At 47.7% G+C, this 25,834-nt stretch overlaps 1 protein-coding gene across 1 annotated transcript in view; it reads right to left on the reverse strand.

Moving 5' to 3' along the window:
- The window catches only part of LOC143990067 (ALK tyrosine kinase receptor-like), a gene marked incomplete at its 3' end in the record, with an annotated part of 272,016 nt that overhangs the window by 62,914 nt on the left and 183,268 nt on the right, over positions 1-25,834 (reverse strand). Inside the window, 6 exon segments of the mRNA XM_077490277.1 lie at positions 6,704-6,856; positions 9,059-9,157; positions 9,231-9,413; positions 10,432-10,576; positions 10,994-11,125; positions 17,272-17,419. Of these exon segments, the coding sequence (XP_077346403.1) occupies positions 6,704-6,856; positions 9,059-9,157; positions 9,231-9,413; positions 10,432-10,576; positions 10,994-11,125; positions 17,272-17,419 (860 nt within the window).

The raw sequence follows: 25,834 nt of genomic DNA on the forward strand, positions 1-25,834 counted from the left end.
CCACCTCCATCAATGAGCCTTCCCTTCCACCTCCATCAATCAGCCTTCCCTCCCCCACACCATCAATGAGCATTTACTCCCACCATTAATGAGCCCTTCCACCCCACCTCAATCAGCGAGCCTTCCGTTCTAAACCACCATCAATGAGTCTTCCCTCCCAACCTCCTATCAATGAGCCGCCCCCCACATCCTCCATCAATGAGCCTTCCCTTCCAACCTCCATCAATGAGCCGCCCCCCCACCCCCTCCATCAATGAGCCTTCCCTCCCCACCTCCATCAATGAGCCTTCCCTCCCCACCTCCATCAATGAGCCCTCCCTCCCCACCCCCTCCATCAATGAGCCTTCTCTCCCCAACTCCATCAATGAGCCTTCTCTCCCCACCTCCATCAATGAGCCTTCCCTCCCCACCTCCATCAATGAGCCCTCCCTCCCCACCTCCTCCATCAATGAGCCTCCCCCCCACCCACTCCATCAATGAGCCTTCCCTCCCCACCTCCATCAATGAGCCTTCTATCCCCACTTTCATCAATGAGCCTTCTCCCCACCTCCATCAACAAGCCGTTCCCTACAACTCCATCAATGAGCCATCTCTCCCCGCCTCTATCAATGAGCCTTCCCCCACACCTCCATCAATCAGCCTTCCTTCCCCACCTCCATTAACAAGCCTCCCCTTCCCCTTCCCCCTTCAATGAGTCTTCCCTCCCACCTCCATCAATGAGCCCTCCCTCCCCACCTCCATCAATGAGCCCTCCCTCCCCACCTCCATCAATGAGCCTTCCCTCCCCCGCCTCCATCAATGAGCCTTCCCTCCCCCACCTCCATCAATGAGCCTTCCCTCCCCACCCCATCAATCAGTCTTTACTCATCACCTCCACCAATGAGCCTTCCCTCCCCACCTCCATCAATGAGCCTTCCCTCCCCACCTCCATCAATGAGCCTTCTCTCCCCACCTCCATCAATGAGCCTTCTCTCCCCACCTCCATCAATGAGCCTTCTCTCCCCACCTCCATCAATGAGCCTCTCCCCACCTCCATAAATGAGCCTTCTCTCCCTACCTCCATCAATGAGCCTCCCCCACCCCCTCCATCAATGAGCATTCGCTCCCCACCTCCATCATTGAGCCTTCCCTCCCCACTTCAATCAATGAGCCTTCCCTCCCCACCTCCATCAATGAGCCTTCTCCCCACCTCCATCAATGAGCCTTCTCCCCACCTCCATCAACGAGCCGTTCCCTCCAACACCATCAATGAGCCTTCTCTCCCCACCTCCATCAATGAGCCATCTCTCCCTGCCTCTATCAATGAGCCTTCCCTCAAACCTCCATCAATCAGCCTTCCCTCCCCACCTCCATTAGCAAGCCTTCCCTTCCCCTACCCCCTTCAATGAGAATACCCTCCCACCTCCATCAATGAGTCCTCCCTCCCCAACTCCATCAATGAGCATCCCATCAATGAGCCTTCCCTCCCCACCTCCAATAATGACCCTACCCCTCACCTTCATCAATGAGCCTTTGCTTCCTACCTCCATCAATGAGTCTCCCCCCCACCCCCTACTCCATCAGTGAGCCTTCCCTCCCCAACTCCATCAATGAGCCTTCCCTCCCCAACACCATCAATGAGCCTTCCCTCCCCACATGCATCAATGAGCCTTTCCTTCCCTCCCAACCTCAATCAATGAGCCTTGCCTCCCCACCTCTATCAATGAGCCTTCTCTCCCCACCTCCATCAATGAGCCTTCCCTCCCCACCTCCATCAATGAGCCCTCCCTCCCCACCTCCTCCATCAATGAGCCTCCCCCCCACCCACTCCATCAATGAGCCTTCCCTCCCCACCTCCATCAATGAGCCTTCTATCCCCACTTCCATCAATGAGCCTTCTCCCCACCTCCATCAACAAGCCGTTCCCTACAACTCCATCAATGAGCCATCTCTCCCCGCCTCTATCAATGAGCCTTCCCCCACACCTCCATCAATCAGCCTTCCTTCCCCACCTCCATTAACAAGCCTCCCCTTCCCCTTCCCCCTTCAATGAGTCTTCCCTCCCACCTCCATCAATGAGCCCTCCCTCCCCACCTCCATCAATGAGCCCTCCCTCCCCACCTCCATCAATGAGCCTTCCCTCCCCCGCCTCCATCAATGAGCCTTCCCTCCCCCACCTCCATCAATGAGCCTTCCCTCCCCACCCCATCAATCAGTCTTTACTCATCACCTCCACCAATGAGCCTTCCCTCCCCACCTCCATCAATGAGCCTTTCCTCCCCACCTCCATCAATGAGCCTTCTCTCCCCACCTCCATCAATGAGCCTTCTCTCCCCACCTCCATCAATGAGCCTTCTCTCCCCACCTCCATCAATGAGCCTCTCCCCACCTCCATAAATGAGCCTTCTCTCCCTACCTCCATCAATGAGCCTCCCCCACCCCCTCCATCAATGAGCATTCGCTCCCCACCTCCATCATTGAGCCTTCCCTCCCCACTTCAATCAATGAGCCTTCCCTCCCCACCTCCATCAATGAGCCTTCTCCCCACCTCCATCAATGAGCCTTCTCCCCACCTCCATCAACGAGCCGTTCCCTCCAACTCCATCAATGAGCCTTCTCTCCCCACCTCCATCAATGAGCCATCTCTCCCTGCCTCTATCAATGAGCCTTCCCTCAAACCTCCATCAATCAGCCTTCCCTCCCCACCTCCATTAGCAAGCCTTCCCTTCCCCTACCCCCTTCAATGAGAATACCCTCCCACCTCCATCAATGAGTCCTCCCTCCCCAACTCCATCAATGAGCATCCCATCAATGAGCCTTCCCTCCCCACCTCCAATAATGACCCTACCCCTCACCTTCATCAATGAGCCTTTGCTTCCTACCTCCATCAATGAGTCTCCCCCCCACCCCCTACTCCATCAGTGAGCCTTCCCTCCCCAACTCCATCAATGAGCCTTCCCTCCCCAACACCATCAATGAGCCTTCCCTCCCCACATGCATCAATGAGCCTTTCCTTCCCTCCCAACCTCAATCAATGAGCCTTGCCTCCCCACCTCTATCAATGAGCCTTCCCTCCCAACCTCAATCAATGAGCCTTCCCTCTCAACCTCAATCAATGAGTCTTCCCTCTCAACCTCAATCAATGAGTCTTCCCTCCCCACCTCCATCAATGAGCCTTCCCTCCCAACCTCCACCAATGAGCCTTCCCTCCCAACCTCCATCAATGAGCCTTACCTCCCAACCTCAGTCAATGAGCCTTCCCTCCCAACCTCAATCAATGAGCCTTCCCTCCCAACCTCAATCAATGAGCCTTCCCTCCCAACCTCAATCAATGAGCCTTTCCTTCTCACCTCAATCAATGAGCCTTCCTCCCAACCTCAATCAATGAGCCTTTCCTTCCCACTGCCATCAATGAGCCTTCCCTCCCCACCTCCATCAATGAGCCTTCTCTCCCCACCTCCAACAATGAGCCTACCCCTCACCTTCATCAATGAGCCTTTCCTTCCTACCTCCATCAATGAGTCTCCCCCCACCCCCTCCTCCATCAGTGAGCCTTCCCTCCCCAACTCCATCAATGAGCCTTGCCTCCCCACCTCCATCAATAAGCCTTCCCTCCCAACCTCAATCAATGAGCCTTCCCTCTCAACCTCAATCAATGAGGAATCAATGAGCCTTCCCTCCCAACCTCAATCAATGAGCCTTCCAATGAGCTCAATCAATGAGCCTTCCTCCCAACCTCAATCAATGAGCCTTTCCTCCTCACCTCCATCCACAAGCCTTCCCTCCTCACTTTCATCAATGAGCCTTTCCTTCCCACCTCAATCAATGAGCCTTCCCTCCTCATCTCCATCAATGAGCCTTCCCCCCAACCTCAATCAATGAGCCTTCCCTCTCAACCTCAATCAATGAGCCTTCCCTCCCCACCTCCATCAATGAGCCTTCCCTCCCAACCTCAATCAATGAGCCTTTCCTCCTCACCTCCATCAACAAGCCTTCCCTCCTCACTTCCATCAATGAGCCTTTCCTTTCCAACCTCAATCAATGAGCCTTCCCTCCCCACCTCCATCAACAAGCCGTTCCCTCCAACTCCATCAATAAGCCTTCCCTCCCCACCTCCATCAATGAGCCTTCCCTCCCCACCTCCATCAATGAGCCTTCCCTCCCAACCTCAATCAATGAGCCTTCCTCCCAACCTCAATCAATGAGCCTTTCCTCCTCACCTCCATCAACAAGCCTTCCCTCCCCACCTCCAACAATGAGCCTTCCCTCCCCACCTCCATCAATGAGCCTTCCCTCCCAACCTCAATCAATGAGCCTTCCCTCCCCACCTCCATCAACAAGCCATTCCCTCCAACTCCATCAATAAGCCTTCCCTCTCCACCTCCATCAATAAGCCTTCCCTCCCCACCTCCATAAATGAGCCATCTCTCCCTGCCTCTATCAATGAGCCTTCCCTCCCCCACCTCCATCAATGAGCCATCTCTTCCAACCTCAATCAATGAGCCTTTCCTTCCCACTGCCATCAATGAGCCTTCCCCCTCCCCCAGTTGGCCGGTTTTCCTTCCTTGGACCACTTTTGGTCAGTCCTGACCACTGCAAACCAGGAATATCCCACAAGAGCTGCAGTTTTGAAGTTGCTCTGACCCAGTCACCTAGACATTACAATTTGGTCCTTTATAAAGTCCCTTAAAATCCTTACACTTGTCCATTTTGTCTGCTTTCAACACTCATCAACTTTGGGGCCAACATGTTCCCTTGCTGCCTAATATATCCCACTCACTTTCAGGTGCCCTTGTCACTAGATAATTAATGTTATCACTTTACCTGTCAGTGGTCAGAATGTTATGGCTGATCCGTGTACATTTTCCACAAAGCACAGCCATTGGTAACTGAGCAGAATGCTTTTTACTTTCTGGGGATGACTCTTCACATGCTCTTGAATCTGGGATAATTATTTTACAAACATAACATTGCTGAGCACATACTTGGCAGTGCACATTCCTTGGATCTCAACAACCTTCCATTAGCCACTGAGAACTTAACAGAGCTTTATCATGGGGCTGAGACAGCCAGCAAACTTTCCTGTGGGCACCAAGTACTGGCAACCCTACCCTACTGGCAAGAACTGGTAACCCTACAAACTGGCAAATACTGGTAACCCTACCCTACTGGCAAAAACTGGTAACCCTACCCTACTGGCAAGTATTGGTAACCCTACTCTACTGGAAAGTACTGATAACCAGTGTTGGTCATCTTTCTTTAAAAAAATAATTAGTTAAAGTGGAGGGCCGGTTATAAAAAAAAAAAAAAAAAAAGTCAGCAGCTGCTGACTTAATAAACACACTCACCTGTCCAGGGCGCCCGCGATGTCGGCCGCCCGAGGCCGACCCGTCCCTCGGCTCTCGGGTCCCGGCGCCGCCATCCCTTGTAAGGGAAACAGGCAGCGGAGCCTTATGGCTTCACTGCCCGTTTCCTACTGCGCATGCGCGAGTCCCGCAGCGCTTTCTGAATGGGACGCGCTGTGTTCTGGAACACACAGTTCCCAGAACACAGCGCGACTCATTACCCAGAAGACGCCGCGACGAAGACAGAAGACAGAAGATCTCCGCGGAGGAGGAAGAGGAAGATTAGGAGAAAGTGCCTAGCAACAGGCATTTCTGGTAAGTAAAAAAAAAAAAAATTTTTTTTTTTTTTTTAGATTTTTTGTAATTTTTAACATTTTTTTGTTTTTCAGGGTGGCCCTCCACTTTAAGTTACAAATTACTTCTCCCAAAAAGTAATTGGGTTAGTAACTTGGTTACTACATTGGAAAAGTAATTAGTTACTCAGCAACTAAGTAACTGTGACTTTTTTTAATATTCTTTAGACGGGACTAGTGAAGGAAGTGAATGTCGCTGCCTCCATCGCCGTGATTGACACCTCGCGAGCCCTGTCGCCTGGTATGGATTTAAAGGCCCCCGCCCACAGACCCTGACAACCAACAGCCAGGGTTGTCGGGAAGAGGCCCTTGTCCTCATCAACGTGGGGAGAAGGTGCTTTGGGGTGGGGGGTTGCCCTACTCTACTGGCAAGTACTGGTAACCCTACTCTACTGGCGAGTACTGGTAATAAACCTACCCTACTGGGAAACACTGGTAACCTTACCCTACTGGCAAATACTGGTAACCCTACCCTACTGTCAGGTACTGGTAACCCTACCCTGCTGCCAGGTACTGGTAAGCCCACCCTACTGGCAAATACTGGTAACCCTACTCTACTGGCAAGCACTGGTAACCCAACCCTGCTGTTGAGTACTGGTAACCCTACCTTACTGGTGAGTATTGGTAACCCTACCCTACTAGTGAGTATTGGTAACCCTACCCTACTGGCAAGTACTGGTAACTCTACAATACTGGCAAGTACTGGTAACCCTGTCCTACTATCAGGTACTGTAACTGTACCCTACTGGCAAGTACTGCTAATCCTACTCTACTGGCAATTACTGGTAACCCTACCCTACTGGTAAAAACTGGGAACCCTACTCTACTGGCAGGAACTGGCAACTCTACCCTACTGGCAAGTACCGGTAACCCTACTCTATAAAATGAGCACCAGGAAGCAAGCAATATGTCTTCAATTACGCACTATATATTAGAATTCCTCACGCTGCTCCTTAATGTCCTTCATCACTGCTGATGACAATGACGAGGACTATGTGCTCTATAACAAACAGCGGACCATCTTACCTGTACAGGTCACTCCATCCTCAGCCAGGACCCTCCCCGCCTCACAGTGACACATCAGCTCCTGAGACTCCGGATCCATGTAACATTCGTCCATCTCACAGTGACTGCAATTCAGATCCAGCTTTATCTCCACCTCCCCGTGGCTCTCCGTCACTGCCATAGAAGACCAAGGCAAATCACTCATTGAAGAATGGATACAATTTATTTCATGGGACTGCCTGGAAAAAGTATTCATACCCATTAAAATATTTCCACATTTTGTAATGTTACATCCAAAAACGTGAATGTATTTTATGTGATGGACCAACACAAAGTGTCACATAATTGTGAAGTGGAAGGAAAATGATAAATGATACAAATAAATCTGTGAAAAGTGTGGGGGAGGGGCATTTGTATGGCGCCCCCTGGAGTCAATACTTTGTAGAACCCCCTTTCTCTACAAGTCTTTTTGGGGGTGTCTCTACCAGCTTTGCCCATCTAGAGAGGACATTTCTGCCCATTCTTCTTCTTTGTAAAATATCTCAAGCTCTGTCAGATTGGATGGAGAGCGTCTGTGATCAGCAATTTTCAAGTCTTGCCACAGATTCTCAATGGGATTTAGGTCTGGACTGTGACTGGGCCATTCTAACACATGAATATGCTTTGATGTAAACCATTCCATTGTAGCTCTGGCTGGATGTTTCGGGTCGTTGTCCTGCTGGAAGGGGAACCTCCACCCCGGTCTCAAGTCTTTTGCCGACTCTAACAGGTTTTCTTCTAAGATTGTCCTGTATTTGTCTCCATCCATCTTCCCATCAACTCTGACCAGCTTCCCTGTCCCTGCTGAAGAAAACCATCCCCACCACATGATGCTGCCACCACCATGTCTCACAGTGGGGATGGTGTGTTCGGGGGATGGGCGGTGTTAGTTTTCCCCACACATAGCGTTTTGCTTTTAGGCCATAAAGTAGAATTTTGGTCTCCTCTGACCAGATCACCTTCTTCCACATGTTTGCTGTCCCCTCCCCCACATGGCTTCTCACAAACTACAAACAGGACTTCTTATGACTTTCTTTCTCCAATGTCTTTCTTCTTGTCACTCTTCCATAAAGGGCAGATTTGTGGAGAGACGACTAATAGTTGTCCTGTGGACAGATTCTCCCCCCTGAGCTGTGGATCTCTGCAGCTCCTCCAGAGTCACCATGGACCTCTTGGCTCTTCTCTGATGAATGCTCTCCTTGCCCGGCCCGGTCAGTTTAGGTGGACGGCCGTGTCTTGGTAGGTTTGCGGTTGTGCCCATACTCTTTCCATTTTCCGATGATGGATTGAACAGAGCTCCGTGAGATGGTCAAAGCTTGGGAGATTTTATTATAACCCAACCCTGCTTTATACTTCTCCACAACTTCATCCCTGACCTGTCTGGTGTGTTCCTTGGCCTTCATGATGCTGTTTGTTCACTGAGGTTCTCTAACAAACCTCTGAGGTCTTCACAGAACAGCTGTATTTATACTGAGATTAAATGACACACAGGTGGATTCTATTTACTAATTAGGTGACTTCTGAAGGCAATTGGTTCCTCTAGATTTTTGTTAGGGGTATCAGAGTAAAGGGGGCCCCATACAAATGCCCCTCCCCACACTTTTCACATATTTATTTGAAATGTCCTCTCTAGATGGGAAAAGCTGGTAGAGACACCCCCAAAAAGACTTGTAGAGAAAGGGGGTTCTACAAAGTATTGACTCCGGGGGGCGCCATACAAATGCCCCCCCCGCACTTTTCACATATTTATTTGTATCATTTATCATTTTCCTTCCACTTCACAATTATGTGACACTTTGTGTCGGTTTATCACATAAAATCCCAATAAAATACATTTACGGTTTTGGTTGTAACATGACAAATGTGGGGGATGTCAAGGGGTGTGAATACTTTTTCCAGGCTCTGTATTTATTAATAAATGATGTCATCTTGTCATTACCGCTTTGTGCACATGGAAGTGTATGTAGAGCCAATACAATCTTCGTCTAGTTGGAGTTAATAGAGTCGTGAGGGATAAAAATATTAGCGGTGTTATTGTGAGATCTCTTCTCCTCCATGATGTGGAGGAAACTCACATTAACAGGTCTGTGGGGAGATGAGGGGAGGGGCAGAGGAGCTGGGCCAGCACAGAGAGTACTTAGACATGGAAGGAATGGAGGGGGCTGTCCTAGGGAACTGATGCTTCAAAAAATGGTTCATTGCAAGTGAGTAAAAAAATACGTACAGAAAGGAAAACGATTACAATTACTTAAGATTCAAATTTTCCAGTGATGACTTCCATAAGTCTGATCTATAAGGAACAATCGATCGGTGAGCCCAGCGGCGCGGCGCCCTCACCTTTGAGTGGAGGGGTGTAGAGGACTCCGAGGGGGCTGATAAAGGACACCCCATCCCAACCATCCGCATCGGGGCTGTTCTCATCCGCCGCGTCGCCACCTACAAAGAATCACTCTCAGACATTCCAATCTTTTCAATCGGTCAACTTTCTCCCCATCTTCACCATATTTACCGATGTATCCTCCGCCCCCTCCCCCGGAGGAGCAGCCGCCACCACCGCCCCCGAAGCCACCTCTGGTCTCCCATCTCCACTTCTTTAGGGCTTGGGGGCAGGACTCCCCTCCGGTGCCACCAGCCGCCAACGACTTGCCTGCCCTCGGGAACGCTGGGCGGTCGTTCCATCCTCCTCCCCCACCTGGGTCATTTCAACAAAACAAAGGTCAGGATCATCTGGAGGGTTGTCATCTTCCCTTCTATTATTATCCAATCGGGCTGGATTGGGTGTGGCCAGTAAGAATGCAATCAGCAAAATATTATTATTATTTCCAAATTGTTACAATTTAGACGACAAAAAAAATTCAGAAATTCGTAAAGATGAAAAAAATTCCAGAAATTCGGGAAATTAAAAAAAAAAAAATCGTATATCCCCCCCCCCCCCCAACCCCCAAAAAAAAGAAAATTAAAAAAAAAAATCAGAAATACCCCCTCTCCCCAAAAAAGAAAATATAAAAAAAATGTAAATTCAGGAAATAAAAAAAAAAAAAAAAAAACTGAAATCCCCCCCCCCCCCCCAAAAAAAATCTAAAATTGGAAATTCAAAAAAAATTTTGAAATTTGAAACCCCCGAATCTGAAATAATAACTAATAATAACTAGTTATTAAATTCTAGGTATTGGAATTTCCTTTCAAATTTGGCTGTTGCACGTAACGAATACAAATTTATCCGAAGTTACGAATTATCCGAAAAAACGAATGCCGCATCTAAACGAATAGACCGTAAGTAATTAAGAATAATGAATTACAATAATAATAATAATAAAAACATGTTATTGTTATTAATTTGTTACATTTAACAAATTAATGATAATACATTACAATAATAATAATAAAAACGTTTTATTATTATTCATTTGTTCCGTTCCATTTGTTTAGATGCGCCATTCGTTGTTTCGGATAAATTTGTATTCGTTCACTAGCAGCCAAAGGAAATTCCAATACCTAGAATTTAATAGTTAGATATTATTTCAGATTTTAGAATTTTCAGGTTTTCGAAATTCAGATTTTTTTTGAATTTCCGAATTGCAATCATCACAAATGACCCAAAAAACAAAACAAAATAAAATGAATGAAACAAAAACGAATTTTTTTGCAGTGCACATGTCTAATAAATATTAAACTGAATAAAAAAAAGTCCCCCCCCCCCAAGAATGTACCTGCCGCCCCGGATTTTCCATTCAGGCCCGGTACAGTGACGTTGTTCTCCAGCTGCTCTGGTTGGATGAGATGTGCCTTTGCCTTATAGGCTCTGCCGCCTCCCCCCGCAGCGACAAGCAGCGGGATGTACTTTCCGTTCTCCATCTATGACCAATCAGAATGCAGAGGATATGATAGACATGTGCAGAATGGAAACATTTTGCTTTGCCCGCAGCCTCACACCCGCAGCATCACACCTGCAGCCTCAGACCCGCAGCCTCACCTCCGCAGCCTCACCCCCGCAGCCTCACACCTGCAGCCTCAGACCCACAGCCTCACCCCCGCAGCATCACGCCCGCAGCATCACACCTGCAGCCTCAGACCCGCAGCCTCACCCCCGCAGCATCACGCCCGCAGCATCACACCTGCAGCCTCAGACCCGCAGCCTCACGCCCACAGAGTCACACCCACAGAGTCACACCCACAGCATCACGCCCGCAGCATCATGCCCACAGCGTCACACCCGCACAGGTGAGAAGAGATCTTTAGTGCCATGACCGGAGATAAGACACATGACATTACCTTAAATATATATGTAGCTCCTCCCCCTCCTCCGCCTCCTCCCGCCCATTCATTTACGCTTCCGTTAACTCGGATCTCCTCTTCAATCACATTGTTCTCTCCGATACAAACCATTTTTAAGATCGGATCAGCCTGTAGAAAAGCAAAAAGAAATTATTGAGGATAAGCAATTAAAAACAAAAAAATAAATAAAATAAAAGAAAACACCAGATATTTTTTCAGAATTCCTTAACGGCGATCAGCGCCAAGATTCCCACACAGCTACAGCGCTGTTACACTTTGAGGGCCAGTTCACAACACATGCAGTCCAGTGCGTTTTTTTCTGAAACGCATGGAAAGTAGGTTATATGGTTTTCAATGGCACAGCTCACACCAGTGTTTGCAGTTCCAGTGCGTTCCAGTTACAGAAAAAAAAAGTGGAATATGCTGCATTTTTCTGCACTGGACTGTACTGGAACGCTGTAAAATGCAGCAAAAACACACCGGAATGCACCAAACCGCACCAAAAACACACCGGAATGCACCGAACCGCACCAAAAACACACCGGAACATACTTGTCCTTATTTAAAAAAGAGGGAGGAAAAAGCACTGGACTGCATCAAAAACTTTCATGCAGAAAAGCACCTGGAATGCATCCGGACTATGGTGTGAATCGGCCCTTAATGACAAGTCATATGAAAGAGTTATCATTATTCACAGAAATAGGGCTTTCTTCTGGTGGTATTTATTCACTCAGGAACCCAAAGGGTGGCGCACTGGCTACCGAACTTCCTCTTTCTAGTGCCGTCGTACCTCTGAGGTTTTTCATTTTTGCTAAATTTGGGGGGAAAGTTTTTCTGTTATAAAATTTTGCAAATAACTATTTTTTCTGATGAAGCTGCAGTGATGGGCACTGGTAAGGATGCACTGATGGACACTGATGAAGTTGCACTGATAGGCACTAATGAGGCTTCACTGAATGGTCACAGGTAAGGATGCACTGATAGGCATTGATGAGGCTGCACTGATGGACACTGGTAAGGCTGCATTGATGGGCACTAATGAGGCTTCACTGATTGGGCACTGATGAGGTTATACTGATGGGCATTAATGAGGCTGCACTGAGTGGGCACTGATGAGGCTGCACTCATGGGCACTGGTAAGGATGCATGGCTAGGCACTGGTAAGGCTGCACTGATGGGCACTGGTAAATATGCATGGATAGGCACTGGTAAGGCTGCACTGAGTGGGCACTGGTAAATATGCATGGATAGGCACTGGTAAGGCTGCACTGAGTGGGCACTGATGAGGCTGCACTCATGGGCACTGGTAAGGATGCATGGATAGGCACTGGTAAGGCTGCACTCATGGGCACTGGTAAGTATGCATGGATAGGCACTGGTAAGGCTGCACTGATGGGCACTGGTAAGTATGCATGGATAGGCACTGGTAAGGATGCACTGATAGGCACTAATGAGGCTTCACTGAATTGGCACTGATGGAAATGATGAGTCACTGGAGTCCTCTCCTCACCTCAGGGGCCCCAATCACAGGAACCCCAATCACACAGTCCCACAGAGCCCCCAGATCACACAGTCCCCTCTGCACATCAGAGCACCTCCTTTTAGCTCCAGCAGAGCAGATCATATCTGAAGGGGGTGGACCTCTGTCCTCTCCTGAATTCTAGGGGCAGGGCTGCATACCATCTGCCCCGGATCAGTGACATGGATTGCCATGGTGCAGACAGGCCGACCACCAACGGCAAAGCAATGAATGGCGGCATGCACTGTGGCCCTAGAGCCTCATTGGTTGTTATGGCACTGGAAGCCAATCTACCCACACCATGGCAACTCACGCTGCTAATCCTGGAATAACCGGGTCCCAGGCTTGTAGTTCCCAAGGGGGACCCAAACAGCACACCGGTTGGGAAGCACTGTCCTGGAGAGTACACAGTGCCGAGCAGTTGACTTTGGTGGAAGTGAAGGCCCTCAGGTTCAGGTTCTTCTATAACGGGTCATGAACACGACCCCCCCCGGTACATTTGGGGCGTGTTTATTATACAAGTGCAAGTGCATGGGAAAAAAGATTCTCACTTGTAAAAACAATCATTGGCAGAATCTTGTTATTCAGAAGACAGAAATAATGACCTTCTTTTCAGTATCAGATGACAGAATTCATAAAAAACACTCGCCTGGCTACGCGTTTCAAGGCTGCACTCAGTCCATACTCAAGCCATCAAATTTTGGTTTGATGATTTCCTATTAGCACGCAGGTTCATCAATTTTTTTATGCCAACAAAACATCAAAACCAACAAATAAGTCATTTCTCCGTCCTTCCACCTCCGTGTTTCTTTCGCCTCGCAAAACAAAAAGTTTGAGAAGTTCAAAAATCTGGTTGAGCATCACTGTGCTCAGAGGCGCTTCCTCCCGCCTGGGCGATCCCATTACTGATGGGAGTGAAGTGGATTCGCCTCGGGTGCCGTCACCCTTCTTATTCTATCACGCTAGGAGTTCATTGGAGAAGACACTAATGGACGGAGAGGCGCTCTCCCCTTCCTAAACCTTCACGCTAATTGAGTTTTCCGAGTGCGAACGCGGAGATGGATGTAATGACTAATGAAATGTCCCGGCTTTCAAGAACGCAAAAAAAAAAAAGGTAAAAAAGAAAGGAAAAAAAAATCCAATCGTGTTATAAAGCTGCTTTCTGCCAAGAAGCTGCCGATTACATTCCAATTAGTTAGATAAACTCTTGTCCAACGGCGCAGAACCCAATTACTCCAACAGTCAATACGTCTGTTCTGCCGCTGCATTTCAGCCCATTAATATTTTCGGTTTTATTAAATGGGGCCGGAATTTGCGTGATTAAAACGTATATATATCATTTCCTTCCTGCAGATAATGAAGCTGAATAAAAGAACCGCCGTCAAAGAGAAAACTCTTCCATAATCACCTAAAATCGGTGTATTTTTTGGTAGAATGCCGCACAAATATTGCGTGACATAAAAATGGCAACAAGCTAAAAAAAAATGTATATATATATATATATATATATATATATATATATATATATATATATATAATTATTATAATTATAATATTTATAATATTATTTATATATAATTATAATATTATAACATAATAATTATTATATTATTATTTATTATATATATATTTTTTTATGTCAGGTGATATTTGCGCGGCATTTTTTTCGAACACAGTTTTTATATATCATTTCCTTCCTGCAGATAATGAAGCTGAATAAAAGAACCGCCGTCAAAACAGAAAACTCTTCTATAATCACCTTAAATCTGTGTATTTTTTGGTAGAAAAAAATGCCGCGCAAATATCGCGTGACATAAAAAATGGCAACAATCGCTATTTTATTCTCTGCTAAAAAAAAACTATATATATATATATATATATATATATATATATATATATAATTATTATTATTATAATTATAATATTTATAATATTATTTATATATAATTATAATATTATTATAATACAATAATTATTATATTATTATTTATTATATATATATTTTTTTTTATGTTATGTGATATTTGCGCGGCATTTTTTTCTAACACAGTTTTTTGGGGAAAAAGTACACTTTAATTAATTTTTAATGCAAATAAAAAAACAAAAGAAACATCCCAATTTTTTTCTGTTAAATAAAATGTAAAAGATGATGTTATGCCGAGTAAATAGATACAAAACACGTCACGCTTTAAAATTGCTCGTGGAATGGCGACAAACTACTATACTTAAAAATCTCCATAGGTGACGGTTTAAACATGTATACATGTAATCTGTTTAGAGTTACAGCACTAGAATTATTTCTCTCACGATAGGGTTTGCAGAGATACCTCACATGTTTGGTGCGAACACCAATTACATATGCGTGTGTGAATTACGTATGCGTTCACCTCTGCACGCGAGCACTGAGGGGTGGGCGGGGGGTGGGCGATTTAAAAAAAAACTTCAAAAAATTTTTTACACTGTCCCTTAAGACCCCAAATCTCTCCTCTGCCTTTAAAAGCAATATATATATATATTATTTTTTTTATTGTTCTTATGGTTAAATAAAAAAAGAATGTTTATTTACACCCTAGACCGGAAGTGACATCATGACGTCGCTCTGGTCCACCTAGATCATAGAGGTGAGAACGGTTTAGTCAGCGGAGGATGGGTGACGTCCCCTCCAGCTGCTTCTAAAAGTGATCCAGCGGCTAATCAGCCAGTCGGATTGCTTTTATGAGAAAGAGAATCACTGGCTGAAAAAAAAACAGAAAACAGGGTTGCGGTTGATCGCTTCACCCATAATCCTGGTAAACCACTTGAAAGCCGCAACCTATATATAAGTATAGCAGTCTTGAAGTGGTTTAACTGAGGTGGACCGAAAGCAGGGATTAAACCCAAAAGCAAACATTTATTATATTTAGGCAAAGAAGCCCATAAAGCAGACGGGAATTGGACAAGGCAACCTGTAAAGCAGACGTGATTTAGGCAAGGCAACCCGTAAAAAGCAGATGTGATTTGGGCAAGGCAACCAGTAATGCACACGTGATTTAGGCAAGGCAACTGTTAAAGTAAATGCAAATTGGGCAAAGCAACCCATAAAGCAGACATGATTTAGGTGAGGCAACCTATAAAGTGAACATGATTTTGGCAAGTAGGCCTGTAAAGCAAATGTGATTTAGGCAAGGCAATCCATAAAGCAGATGTGATTTGGGCAAGGCAACCCATAAAGCAGATGTGATTTAGCTAAGGCAACTTGTGAAGAAGACATGATTTAGGCAAGGCTACCCATAAACCGGATGTGATTTGGGCAAGGCAACCTGTAAAGTGGACATGATTTGGGCAAGGCAACCCACAAAGCAGATGTGATTTGGGCAAGGCAACCTGTGAAGAAGACAATGATTTAGGCAAGGCAACCCATAAAGCAGATGTGATTTGGGCAAGGCAACCTGTAAAGTGGATATGATTTGAGCAAGCCAACCCATAAAGTGGACATGGTTTAGGCAAGGCAACCTGTAAAGCGGATGTGATTTGGGCAAGGCAACCCGCAAAGCAGATGTAATTTGGGCAAGCCAACCCATAAATTGGACATGGTTTAGGCAAGGCAACCTGTAAAGCGGATGTGATTTAGGCAAGGCAACCCATAAAACAGACGTGATTTGGGCAAGTCAGCCCATAAAGTGGACGTGGTTTAGGCAAGGCAACCTGTAAAGCAGATGAGATTTAGGCAAGACAACCCATAAAGCAGGTGTGGTTTAGGCAAGGCAACCCATAAAGCAGATAGAGTTTAGGCAAGGCAACCCATAAAGCAGACAGAGTTTAGGCAAGGCAACCCATAAAGCAGACAGAGTTTAGGCAAGGCAACCCATAAAGCAGACAGAGTTTAGGCAAGGCAACCCATAAAGCAGATATGATTTAGGCAAGGCAAGCCGTAAAGCAGACTTGATTTGTGCTAGGAAGCCAGTAAAGCAAATGTGATTTAGGCAAGGCAATCCATAAAGCAGACGTGATTTAGGCAAGGCGACCCATAAACCGGATGTGATTTGGGCAAGGCAACCCGCAAAGCAGATGTGATTTGGGCAAGGCAACCTGTGAAGAAGACATGATTTGGGCAAGGAAACCCGTAAAGCGGATATGATTTGAGCAAGCCAACCCATAAAGTGGACGTGGTTTAGGCAAGGTAACCTGTAAAGCGGATGAGATTTAGGCAAGGCAAGCCGTAAAGCAGACGTGATTTGTGCTAGGAAGCCAGTAAAGCAAATGTGATTTCGGTAAGACAACTCATAAAGTGGACATAATTTTGACACGGCCATTCATAAAACGGGTGTTAGAAAGTAGACAGGGTAGGTGGGTTAGCGGTGTCCCGGGACACAGGACCATAAAGTTGGTCGACTTTTTATGAACAGGCTTGTTGGAAAATTTCTGCTCGATTGGTGCACGTTTACAAAATATCCAAAATCTTCCAAAAGTCGATAAAGAAGAAAAGCCCTTAGTGATGTGATTAAAGGAAACCCCTTTCCTGGGCAATGATCCCTCCAACATTAACTAATGAGAAATAAACAGTATACAGAAACTCACAGTGTGCATTGAAATCAGTCTAGGAGTGTGCAAGACGTAAGGGGAGGCTGGAGAGAGGATGTAAGATATTTGAGTTGTACATGAGACCTTCCAAACTCCAAATGATATTTTACTTACATTCCTTATTTAACAAACGATGAACATTCTTCAACCATGGAATATACACCAATAATCTCCATATATATATATGTTCAGTTACCCGGGGGCAGGCGTCCTCTCCTTGCTGGCCGACCAGTATATAGAGTATATCATCCTTCTGGAGGTCAAAAACCCCAACCAGAGCGGTGCCGTGGGCCCTCGTAGGGGTCTTCACTCCCATTCCACCAGCTGCTCCGTATCCCGATATCCTGGAAGAAGAAGAAGAAGGATACAATTTGTCACAATGATGTGCTGAGACTATAATTCTTCCATGTCCATTCTGAATATGATTCCCCCAAAGGGTCCCCAACTACCTTCATGTGATTATTTATAAATGGAGCTCGGTGAGCTGACTCCGCACTCCTCACTCCGCACTCCACACTCCTCACTCCACACTCCTCACTCCCCACTCCTCACTCCACACTCCTCACTCCTCACTCCGCACTCCTCACTCCGCACTCCTCACTCCGACTTCTTATCTTGTGTGTCCTGAATTCTCCAACACTGATATCTCCCTGCTAGAAATCCCGGCTCTGCTCCTGTCCACCTGGGAGTTTTTGGTCTTCCCACCCACCCCTGTGTGTTAGCTTCTCCTGTTACATATCCAGCAGCGATGGTGGGAACCCCTCATAACATTAACAGCATGTGTGCAAACCCAAGAATGATGGTGGGAACCCCTCATAATGGGCACAGCGAGTGTACAGACCCGGGAACTCAGCTCACGGATGATGGGAACTCCTCATAATGGGCACAGCGAGTGTACAGACCCGGGAACTCAGCTCACGGATGATGGGAACTCCTCATAATGGGCACAGCGGGTGTACAGACCCGGGAACTCAGCTCACGGATGATGGGAACTCCTCATAATGGGCACAGCGGGTGTACAGACCCGGGAACTCAGCACAGGGATGGTGGGAACCCCTCATAATGGGCACAGCGGGTGTACAGACCCGGGAACTCAGCACAGGGATGGTGGGAAACTGCCATTCCTCTCCTTGACAGCGAGGTGAGAGGTTGCTAGTTCCTTTGCTCCTGTGCTTCCAGAGACCAGGGGCTAGAGTTACTCCTCTGCCCCAGGAAGGATGCTGGATCCTGGGGAGGACCCTGGCGGGGGCCCCCTGGATAGGCCTCAACCTGCGGAAGATTCTGGGCCTGGCCCAAGGAAGGATGAATCTCTGTCTTCCTTTAGACGGAGGATTGTGGAAACGCTGAAGCGGATTGAGAAGGAAGAGGAGAAGTTGGGAGCTTTGAAAGCTGAATTTAAAAAGAAGAAGCAGATTTGTGCCAAAGTCTTCAGTAAGAAGAGACCGGCTCTGAGGCCTGAATTGAAGGACCTGGAACAAGCTCTGCGGAAGCAGAAAGAATTGGTGAGTTCTCTGAAGGAGAATAGTAGAGCTTTTAAAGAAAAATATAAAAACGAGGAGCGATTTAATCAACTGAGGAAAGGAGCTTCTTCCTGCATGGAGAGCGAGGAGATGGAAGCAGAGAGTGAGAAAGTGGGCCCGGAGGATGAGCCCAGCTCTTCAACATCTCAGACATCTGCTGAACCCTCAATGGCGGAGGCCTCTGTCCCCTTCCCTCCCCAGCAATGTGGAACATCCCAGCAGGAGGATGAAGGTTCTAACATGTTGGATCTGATCAGCAAACTGGAGGCCAGTCCAGATTCAGCTCCCCAGGAAGGTGAGGAGAAGATGGACACCGTTCCTATTCCTGTGGAGAGAGCAGGTGCAGGTACTGTGTGTGTGCAGGATGGTGGGATCTTTAATAACAATGGGCCTGCTGAGGGTTGTGGTACTGCAGACAGTCAGCCCAGACCCATAGACAATATACAGCAAGCAAATACATCTGCTAATAACTGTCAGCTTCAGTCTGCAGAGAGGTCCATGGACAATACAGTGACTTTGCCTGGACCAGGCACAGCGGCTGTTCCTGTGAATGGTGGAGGAGATGCTGGGAGCAGTAGTACTACAGCTCTCCAGGAGTCTGCAGCAGCCAAGACTGTGATATCTCCCAGGATTGCAGCTGAGTGTTCGGGGGAGGGGGTGGGTCCTGCTAATCAGAAGACTGCTATCCCAGCTGATTCACACTCTCTGCCAGCAGGTCTGAATGTATCTGAGGACAAGACTGCAAATGCTGGAAGAAAAACTTATGCTGGTGTTGCTGCCACAGGATCTGGGAAGGGGGAACAAGCAGGGAGGGAACATGGGGACTTTCTATCTTTCTCCCTGTTTAAAAGGAGGAATGTTGTACAATTGAAATGGGAAGGTGATGGAAACCCCCCACATAGGAGGGTGGTGGTGGATAAAATCCTGCAGATGGGGTTTAGGCCTGCGGATATCTTCGCCCTGATCAGTCCGGCAGGTTCCTATGAATATGATTTGTCCTTTATCCGTCCCGAGTCTCTGGACATATTTTGGGAGAAGTTTGAACACGTGTGTAGGGGCCTGCCGGACTGGAAAGGGCTCATCCCCAAACTTATTTCCCGCCAGCCCCTCATTAAGATGGTGACAATTCTTGTGCGCAATGAATCCATACCACAAGGGGATCTGACTGTATGGTTGAGGAGGTATGGGGATGTCCTGAGCCCCCTGAGAAAGATTTTGGACGATCGGGGAATATGGACAGGGGGATGGTCTGTGCAGCTGAAACTAAAGGTTATTGACAATGTTGTCCAACATCTGCCATCCTCAGCTTTCCTGGGGAGGGACAGGCTGACCATCTTCTACCCGGGCCAGCCAAAGCTCTGCAATAAATGTGGAGATAAAGGGCATCTTGCATCCTCCTGTCCAGTAATGAAGTGCTCTCTGTGTCAGGGTATAGGACATTTGGCAAAGGATTGTAATATTATAAGGTGTAATCTGTGCAATGCAGTGGGACATCCTTATAGTCAGTGTCCTGAGGCAATGCACAACAAGCCTGAGCTCATGAGGGAGTTTTTCCGTCCGGACATGGAGGATGCGCAGAGCTCATCAGCTGGAGGGCCTGTGATCCCATCTGAGTCTGTGCCAATACCCAATGTGTCTCCCCAGTCTGTGCCAATACCCAATGTGTCTCCCCAGTCTGTGCCAATACCCAATGTGTCTCCCCAGTCTGTGCCAATACCCAATGTGTCTCTCCAGTCTGTGCCCATACCCAATGGGTCTGTGTCTCCCCAGTCTGTGCCCATACCCAATGGGTCTGTGTCTCCCCAGTCTGTGCCCATACCCAATGGGTCTGTGTCTCCCCAGTCTGTGCCAGTACCCAATGTGCCTGTGTCCTCCCAGCCTGTATGTAAAGTTTCAGTTGCCAAGAATGTGTCCAATCCTTCTGTGTCTTATCCTTCTGTGTCTTCTAAAATTGCAGAGGCAGCAAGAGGTGCTGAGGCTGGTGCATCAGGTGTGGTGCCAGTCCCCCTCCCCCGACGCTGCAGGGTTCCTATTGCAGATCGTGGGGGCCAGAGGAGTGGGGAAAATAGTGGGGAGGCTGGCCTGGTGGTAGATAAGGGAAGGGAGAGTGGGGGGGAGGGGGTTGAAGGGGAGGATAGGTGTGGGGAGGCTGGTTGTGGTTTATCCAAAGATGATATGGAGTGGTTGGAGGATAGGAGGAGGAGGGGCAAAATAAGGAAAAAAAGGGGTTCAGTTCCCTTCAATCCTGAAGTTTTGCCTTTGAAAAATAAGTTTAAGGTCCTGTCGGACGATGATGATGATTGGGACTCGTTCAGTTCAGCGTCCTCCATGGACGATGAGTGCCAGGGCGCAACAAAGCGTGCTGGTTCTCCAGGCAGAGGGAGTAGTCAGGCTAAGAAACGTCTGCCTCAATTACCCTAATGGCAGTTCCCACTCCGTTAAAAGTGGCAACCATTAATGTTGCCAGTTTGAGATCAGTAAGTGCTCGTCATATGGCCTTATTTTTGCTCAGCGAGTTTGATGCTGACATTTTGTTTTTACAAGAGACCCATCTGAGTAGTCTGGCCGATATACATCTGGCAAAGAAGGAGTGGAGACGTGGTCCCTCATTTTGGTCTCTTGCGGCCGAGCCTTACAGCGGGGTTGCAGTCCTTTTTTCTGGTATGGTAACGTGCCGGCGGGTAATTGAGGTAGAGATTGGGAGATGCATGGTCTTGGACGTCTCTGTAAGGGGGCAGGACTTGCGCCTGATTAACATCTATGGTCCCCAGACAAAGTGGGGCAGGAAATGCCTCCTTACAAAGATTAAGCCTTTTCTTTTTACGGCCCAGCAGGTTATCTTTGGAGGTGATTTCAACACCATTACTAGGTCTAAAGACAGGAGAGGTTTCAGAGATAAGCTGGGCTATGACACCCTTTTTCTCAATGCGATAGTTAGGGAAGCAGGTCTGGTAGATGCGCACATTAAGCGTTGCCCAGACAGCACGGGGTTCACTTTTCAGAGAGGTAGTAGTCAGAGTAGGATAGATAGGTTTTTTTTAAAGGGAGACTCTGCTTTTTCGGCCCCTGTGTGTCGGGCAGTGGAGTTTTCTGACCACTGTATTCTGTCTGTGACTCTGAATGCCTCAGACATGCCACCTAGGGGGAGGGGTATCTGGAGATTGAATTCGGCCCTCCTGGAAGACGAGAGAGTAAGACAATCCTTTGAGGATTTTTTTCAAGCACAGGTAACGATCCTAGACTTTTGCAACAGCAAGTCAGAATGGTGGGAGCTTGTAAAACAGCGGACTGTTAGGCTTTTCAAGGCCATAGGAAGAAAGAAGCAGCAAGATAAGTATATCACCTACCAGCGTTTGCGGAGGAAACTTGACCGCCTTGTTTCGAATGGAGGAGATTCTGGGGCGATCTCTGAGGTGAAGCTCCTCCTTAGGAGACATGAATATGACCGGCACGCCTCTTTGGTTCAGGAGAGGGATTACGGGAAATACCATTCACCTGACCCTTACCAGAACTGTAAACAGAGCGTAGCAGTTAAGACGGTCCATGGCCTGAAGGACAGTACGGGCTCCCTGACGAAGTCTAGGTCAGGGATCCTGGAGGTGGTCAGGTCATACTATGCAGATCTCCTGGGAGGAAGGAACCTTGATCGGACAAGGATGTTGGGTTTTTTGGACTCTACACCAGGACTGGAGAGTAATGTTCCTTTGATGAATTTGACAGATGAAATCACTGCAGATGAGGTAGTCCAGGCTATTGATAAACTGGCCATCAAGAAAACGCCAGGGCCAGATGGGTTGACAGCTGAGTTTTATAAATGTTTTAAGACGATCCTGGCTCCCTACCTTGCGGAGGTTTTTAATAGCTGTTTGCAGGAGGGTTCTCTCCCTCCCTCCATGAGGCAATCTGCAGTGATCCTTCTGTCAAAGGGTAAAGATCCTTCGATGATTGAGAATTGGCGCCCCATTAGCCTTCTTAATGTCGATAGAAAGATACTGGCAAAGATTTTTTTCTGGCGATTTTCGCCAGTGGCAGGCAGTTTGTTATCCCACCACCAGCACTGTTCGGTCCAAGGTAGAAGCACTTTCTCAGCAGTGTTAGCCGTCCGGGAGGCCTTGGAGCGTTGTAGGGCTGCTGGTTGGGGTAAATTTTTGCTGACATTGGATCAGGCTAAGGCCTTTGATCGGGTTAATCATGAGTACTTATGGCTGCTTCTTGGCAGATATGGCCTGGAGGGGGGTTTCATTGATTGGCTTAAGATTTTGTACAAAGGGGCTGAAAGCTTTCCGCTAGTTAATGGTTGGGTCGGGCAACCCTTTGTGGTCGGCTCGGGTGTGCGTCAGGGGTGCCCATTGAGTCCTCTGTTATATGCATTTGCAATTGACCCCTTCATCAGAAGGCTGGAGAATGGGCCATTGTGTGGAGTACCTTTGGGCATCGCTGGTGAGCCTCCTTTGAAAGTTGTGGCCTATGCTGATGATGTTTCTGTTTTTGTCTCTGGGACTGGAGAGGCGCAGGAGGTGGTCTCAGTGATAACGCAGTATTCAGAGGCATCAGGTTCAAAGGTCAACCAGGACAAGTGTGAAGCTTTCTGGATGGGCGTGGAAGGTGAGAGCTTTGTTCTCCCGGATGACTTCCCGGAGCCCCAGCAAAAAATTAGAGTTCTAGGCATTGAATTTGGCCCAGGTGACTATGGTCATGCAAATTGGGTGAACAGGCTGGAGAATGCCGATGCCAAGGTGGCAAGCTGGAAAGGTTGGCAGCTTTCCTTGAGGGAAAAGGTTGATCTGATCAAGACTTACCTGATTCCGATTTTTCTATATGTCAGTTTTGTTTGCGTTTTGCCAGCTTCTCTCTATACCAGGGTCTATACTTGTTTCTTCCAGCTGTTATGGGGGAACAGAATAAACCTTGTCAAAAGGAATGTGACTTACCTTTCTAGGCGGGAGGGTGGTCTAGGGATGATCAACCCTGTAGTCTTTTTCTCTCTGATGTTTGTGAAGTACAATCTTGGTAACATGTTGGCAGAGAGACCGCCTGGGTGGGTTGGTATTTTCCAGTCCTGGTTTAGGCCCTTTCTGCGAGACTGGGAAAATGGTGGGCCAGTGAAGAGCCTGAGGGTCAAGCATGATAAGCTCCCGGCTTATGTTGCCCCGTGTTTGAAAATGCTTCGGCAGTGGCAAGTAACAGCAGGAGAAGTCAGATCTCTTCCAAGGAAACTTCTTGAGAAGCGGATCATGAGCTCTGTTTTTTGCGAGCCACTGGCCTTGAGGGATTGCCCAAGCCTGGTTTTGGGGGTGGGTTTGCGGTTGATTAATTTGGAGAGAATCCCAATGAAGTTTAGGGATCAGGCTTGGCTTGCCTTTCATGGAAAACTATATGTGAAGGGCAACTTGAAGTTTCTTTCCATGAGTGATCGGGGCTGCCCGAGAGTGGAGTGTGGAGGAGTGGTGGAGTCCATGGATCACTTTCTACTTCAGTGCCCTTTTAATATAGAGGTGTACAAGAGGGTGGGGAGGGCTCTGAGTATACCCTTCCTCCCCCATATGAGTTATGCAGAGTGGGTGTATGGGGCTTTCCAGACTCGTCGGGATTATGATTTGGAAACACTTTTTTTAGTTAGTTTAGTAGTCCGTTATTTCACGTGGAGTGCACGGTGTCAGGTATCCTTACGGGGTAAAATCCTCCCTGTGGAAGTGGTGATGCAGAACATTCTGGGTGAGGTTGGGAAGATTCGGGGTCTTGAGAAAGACAGGTGGCAGCAGGAGGCCTGGATAAAGGCGTGGAGGAATATCAGGGCTCTGTAGCTGCTGCCTGTTGATCTCGGGGTGTGCGGCTTTCTTTGTATTCTTCTTTCACTCCCTTAGATTTTCAGATCAAATACAATTTTGATAAAAGGCTCCATGCATGGTGACGGTGATGTTCCTTAGTCTGGCTCTCCCATAGGGATTATGTAATGCGCAATCTGTTTTTGCACTGTTTATTTTGTTCTTGTTCTTTCTGGTCTGTATAATGATATTCAATTATTTTGTAAATATGTTTTTATTTATTTATTATGGTTTTATTGTATATAAGTTGTTGTTTGTAAGATTTTCAATAAAACAAAATTAACCCCTCATAACATTAACAGCATGTGTGCAAACCCAAGAATGATGGTGGGAACCCCTCATAATGGGCACAGCGAGTGTACAGACCCGGGAACTCAGCTCACGGATGATGGGAACTCCTCATAATGGGCACAGCGAGTGTACAGACCCGGGAACTCAGCTCACGGATGATGGGAACTCCTCATAATGGGCACAGCGGGTGTACAGACCCGGGAACTCAGCTCACGGATGATGGGAACTCCTCATAATGGGCACAGCGGGTGTACAGACCCGGGAACTCAGCACAGGGATGGTGGGAACCCCTCATAATGGGCACAGCGGGTGTACAGACCCGGGAACTCAGCACAGGGATGGTGGGAAACTGCCATTCCTCTCCTTGACAGCGAGGTGAGAGGTTGCTAGTTCCTTTGCTCCTGTGCTTCCAGAGACCAGGGGCTAGAGTTACTCCTCTGCCCCAGGAAGGATGCTGGATCCTGGGGAGGACCCTGGCGGGGGCCCCCTGGATAGGCCTCAACCTGCGGAAGATTCTGGGCCTGGCCCAAGGAAGGATGAATCTCTGTCTTCCTTTAGACGGAGGATTGTGGAAACGCTGAAGCGGATTGAGAAGGAAGAGGAGAAGTTGGGAGCTTTGAAAGCTGAATTTAAAAAGAAGAAGCAGATTTGTGCCAAAGTCTTCAGTAAGAAGAGACCGGCTCTAAGGCCTGAATTGAAGGACCTGGAACAAGCTCTGCGGAAGCAGAAGGAATTGGTGAGTTCTCTGAAGGAGAATAGTGGAGCTTTTAAAGAAAAATATAAAAATGAGGAGCGATTTAATCAAATGAGGAAAGGAGCTTCTTCCTGCATGGAGAGCGAGGAGATGGAAGCAGAGAGTGAGAAAGTGGGCCCGGAGGATGAGCCCAGCTGTTCAACATCTCAGACACCTGCTGAGCCCTCAATGGCGGAGGCCTCTGTCCCCTTCCCTCCCCAGCAATATGGAACATCTGAGCCGGAGGTTGAAGGTTCTGACATGTTGGATCTGATCAACAAACTGGAGTCCAGTCCAGATTCAGCTCCCCAGGAAGGTGAGGAGAAGATGGACACCGTTCCTATTCCTGTGGAGAGAGCAGGTGCAGGTACTGTGTGTGTGCAGGATGGT

Source organism: Lithobates pipiens, unplaced genomic scaffold (assembly GCF_037356315.1).
Source record: "Lithobates pipiens isolate NorthernLeopardFrog02 unplaced genomic scaffold, aLitPip1_a1.2 Scaffold_18, whole genome shotgun sequence".
NCBI lineage: Eukaryota > Metazoa > Chordata > Amphibia > Anura > Ranidae > Lithobates > Lithobates pipiens.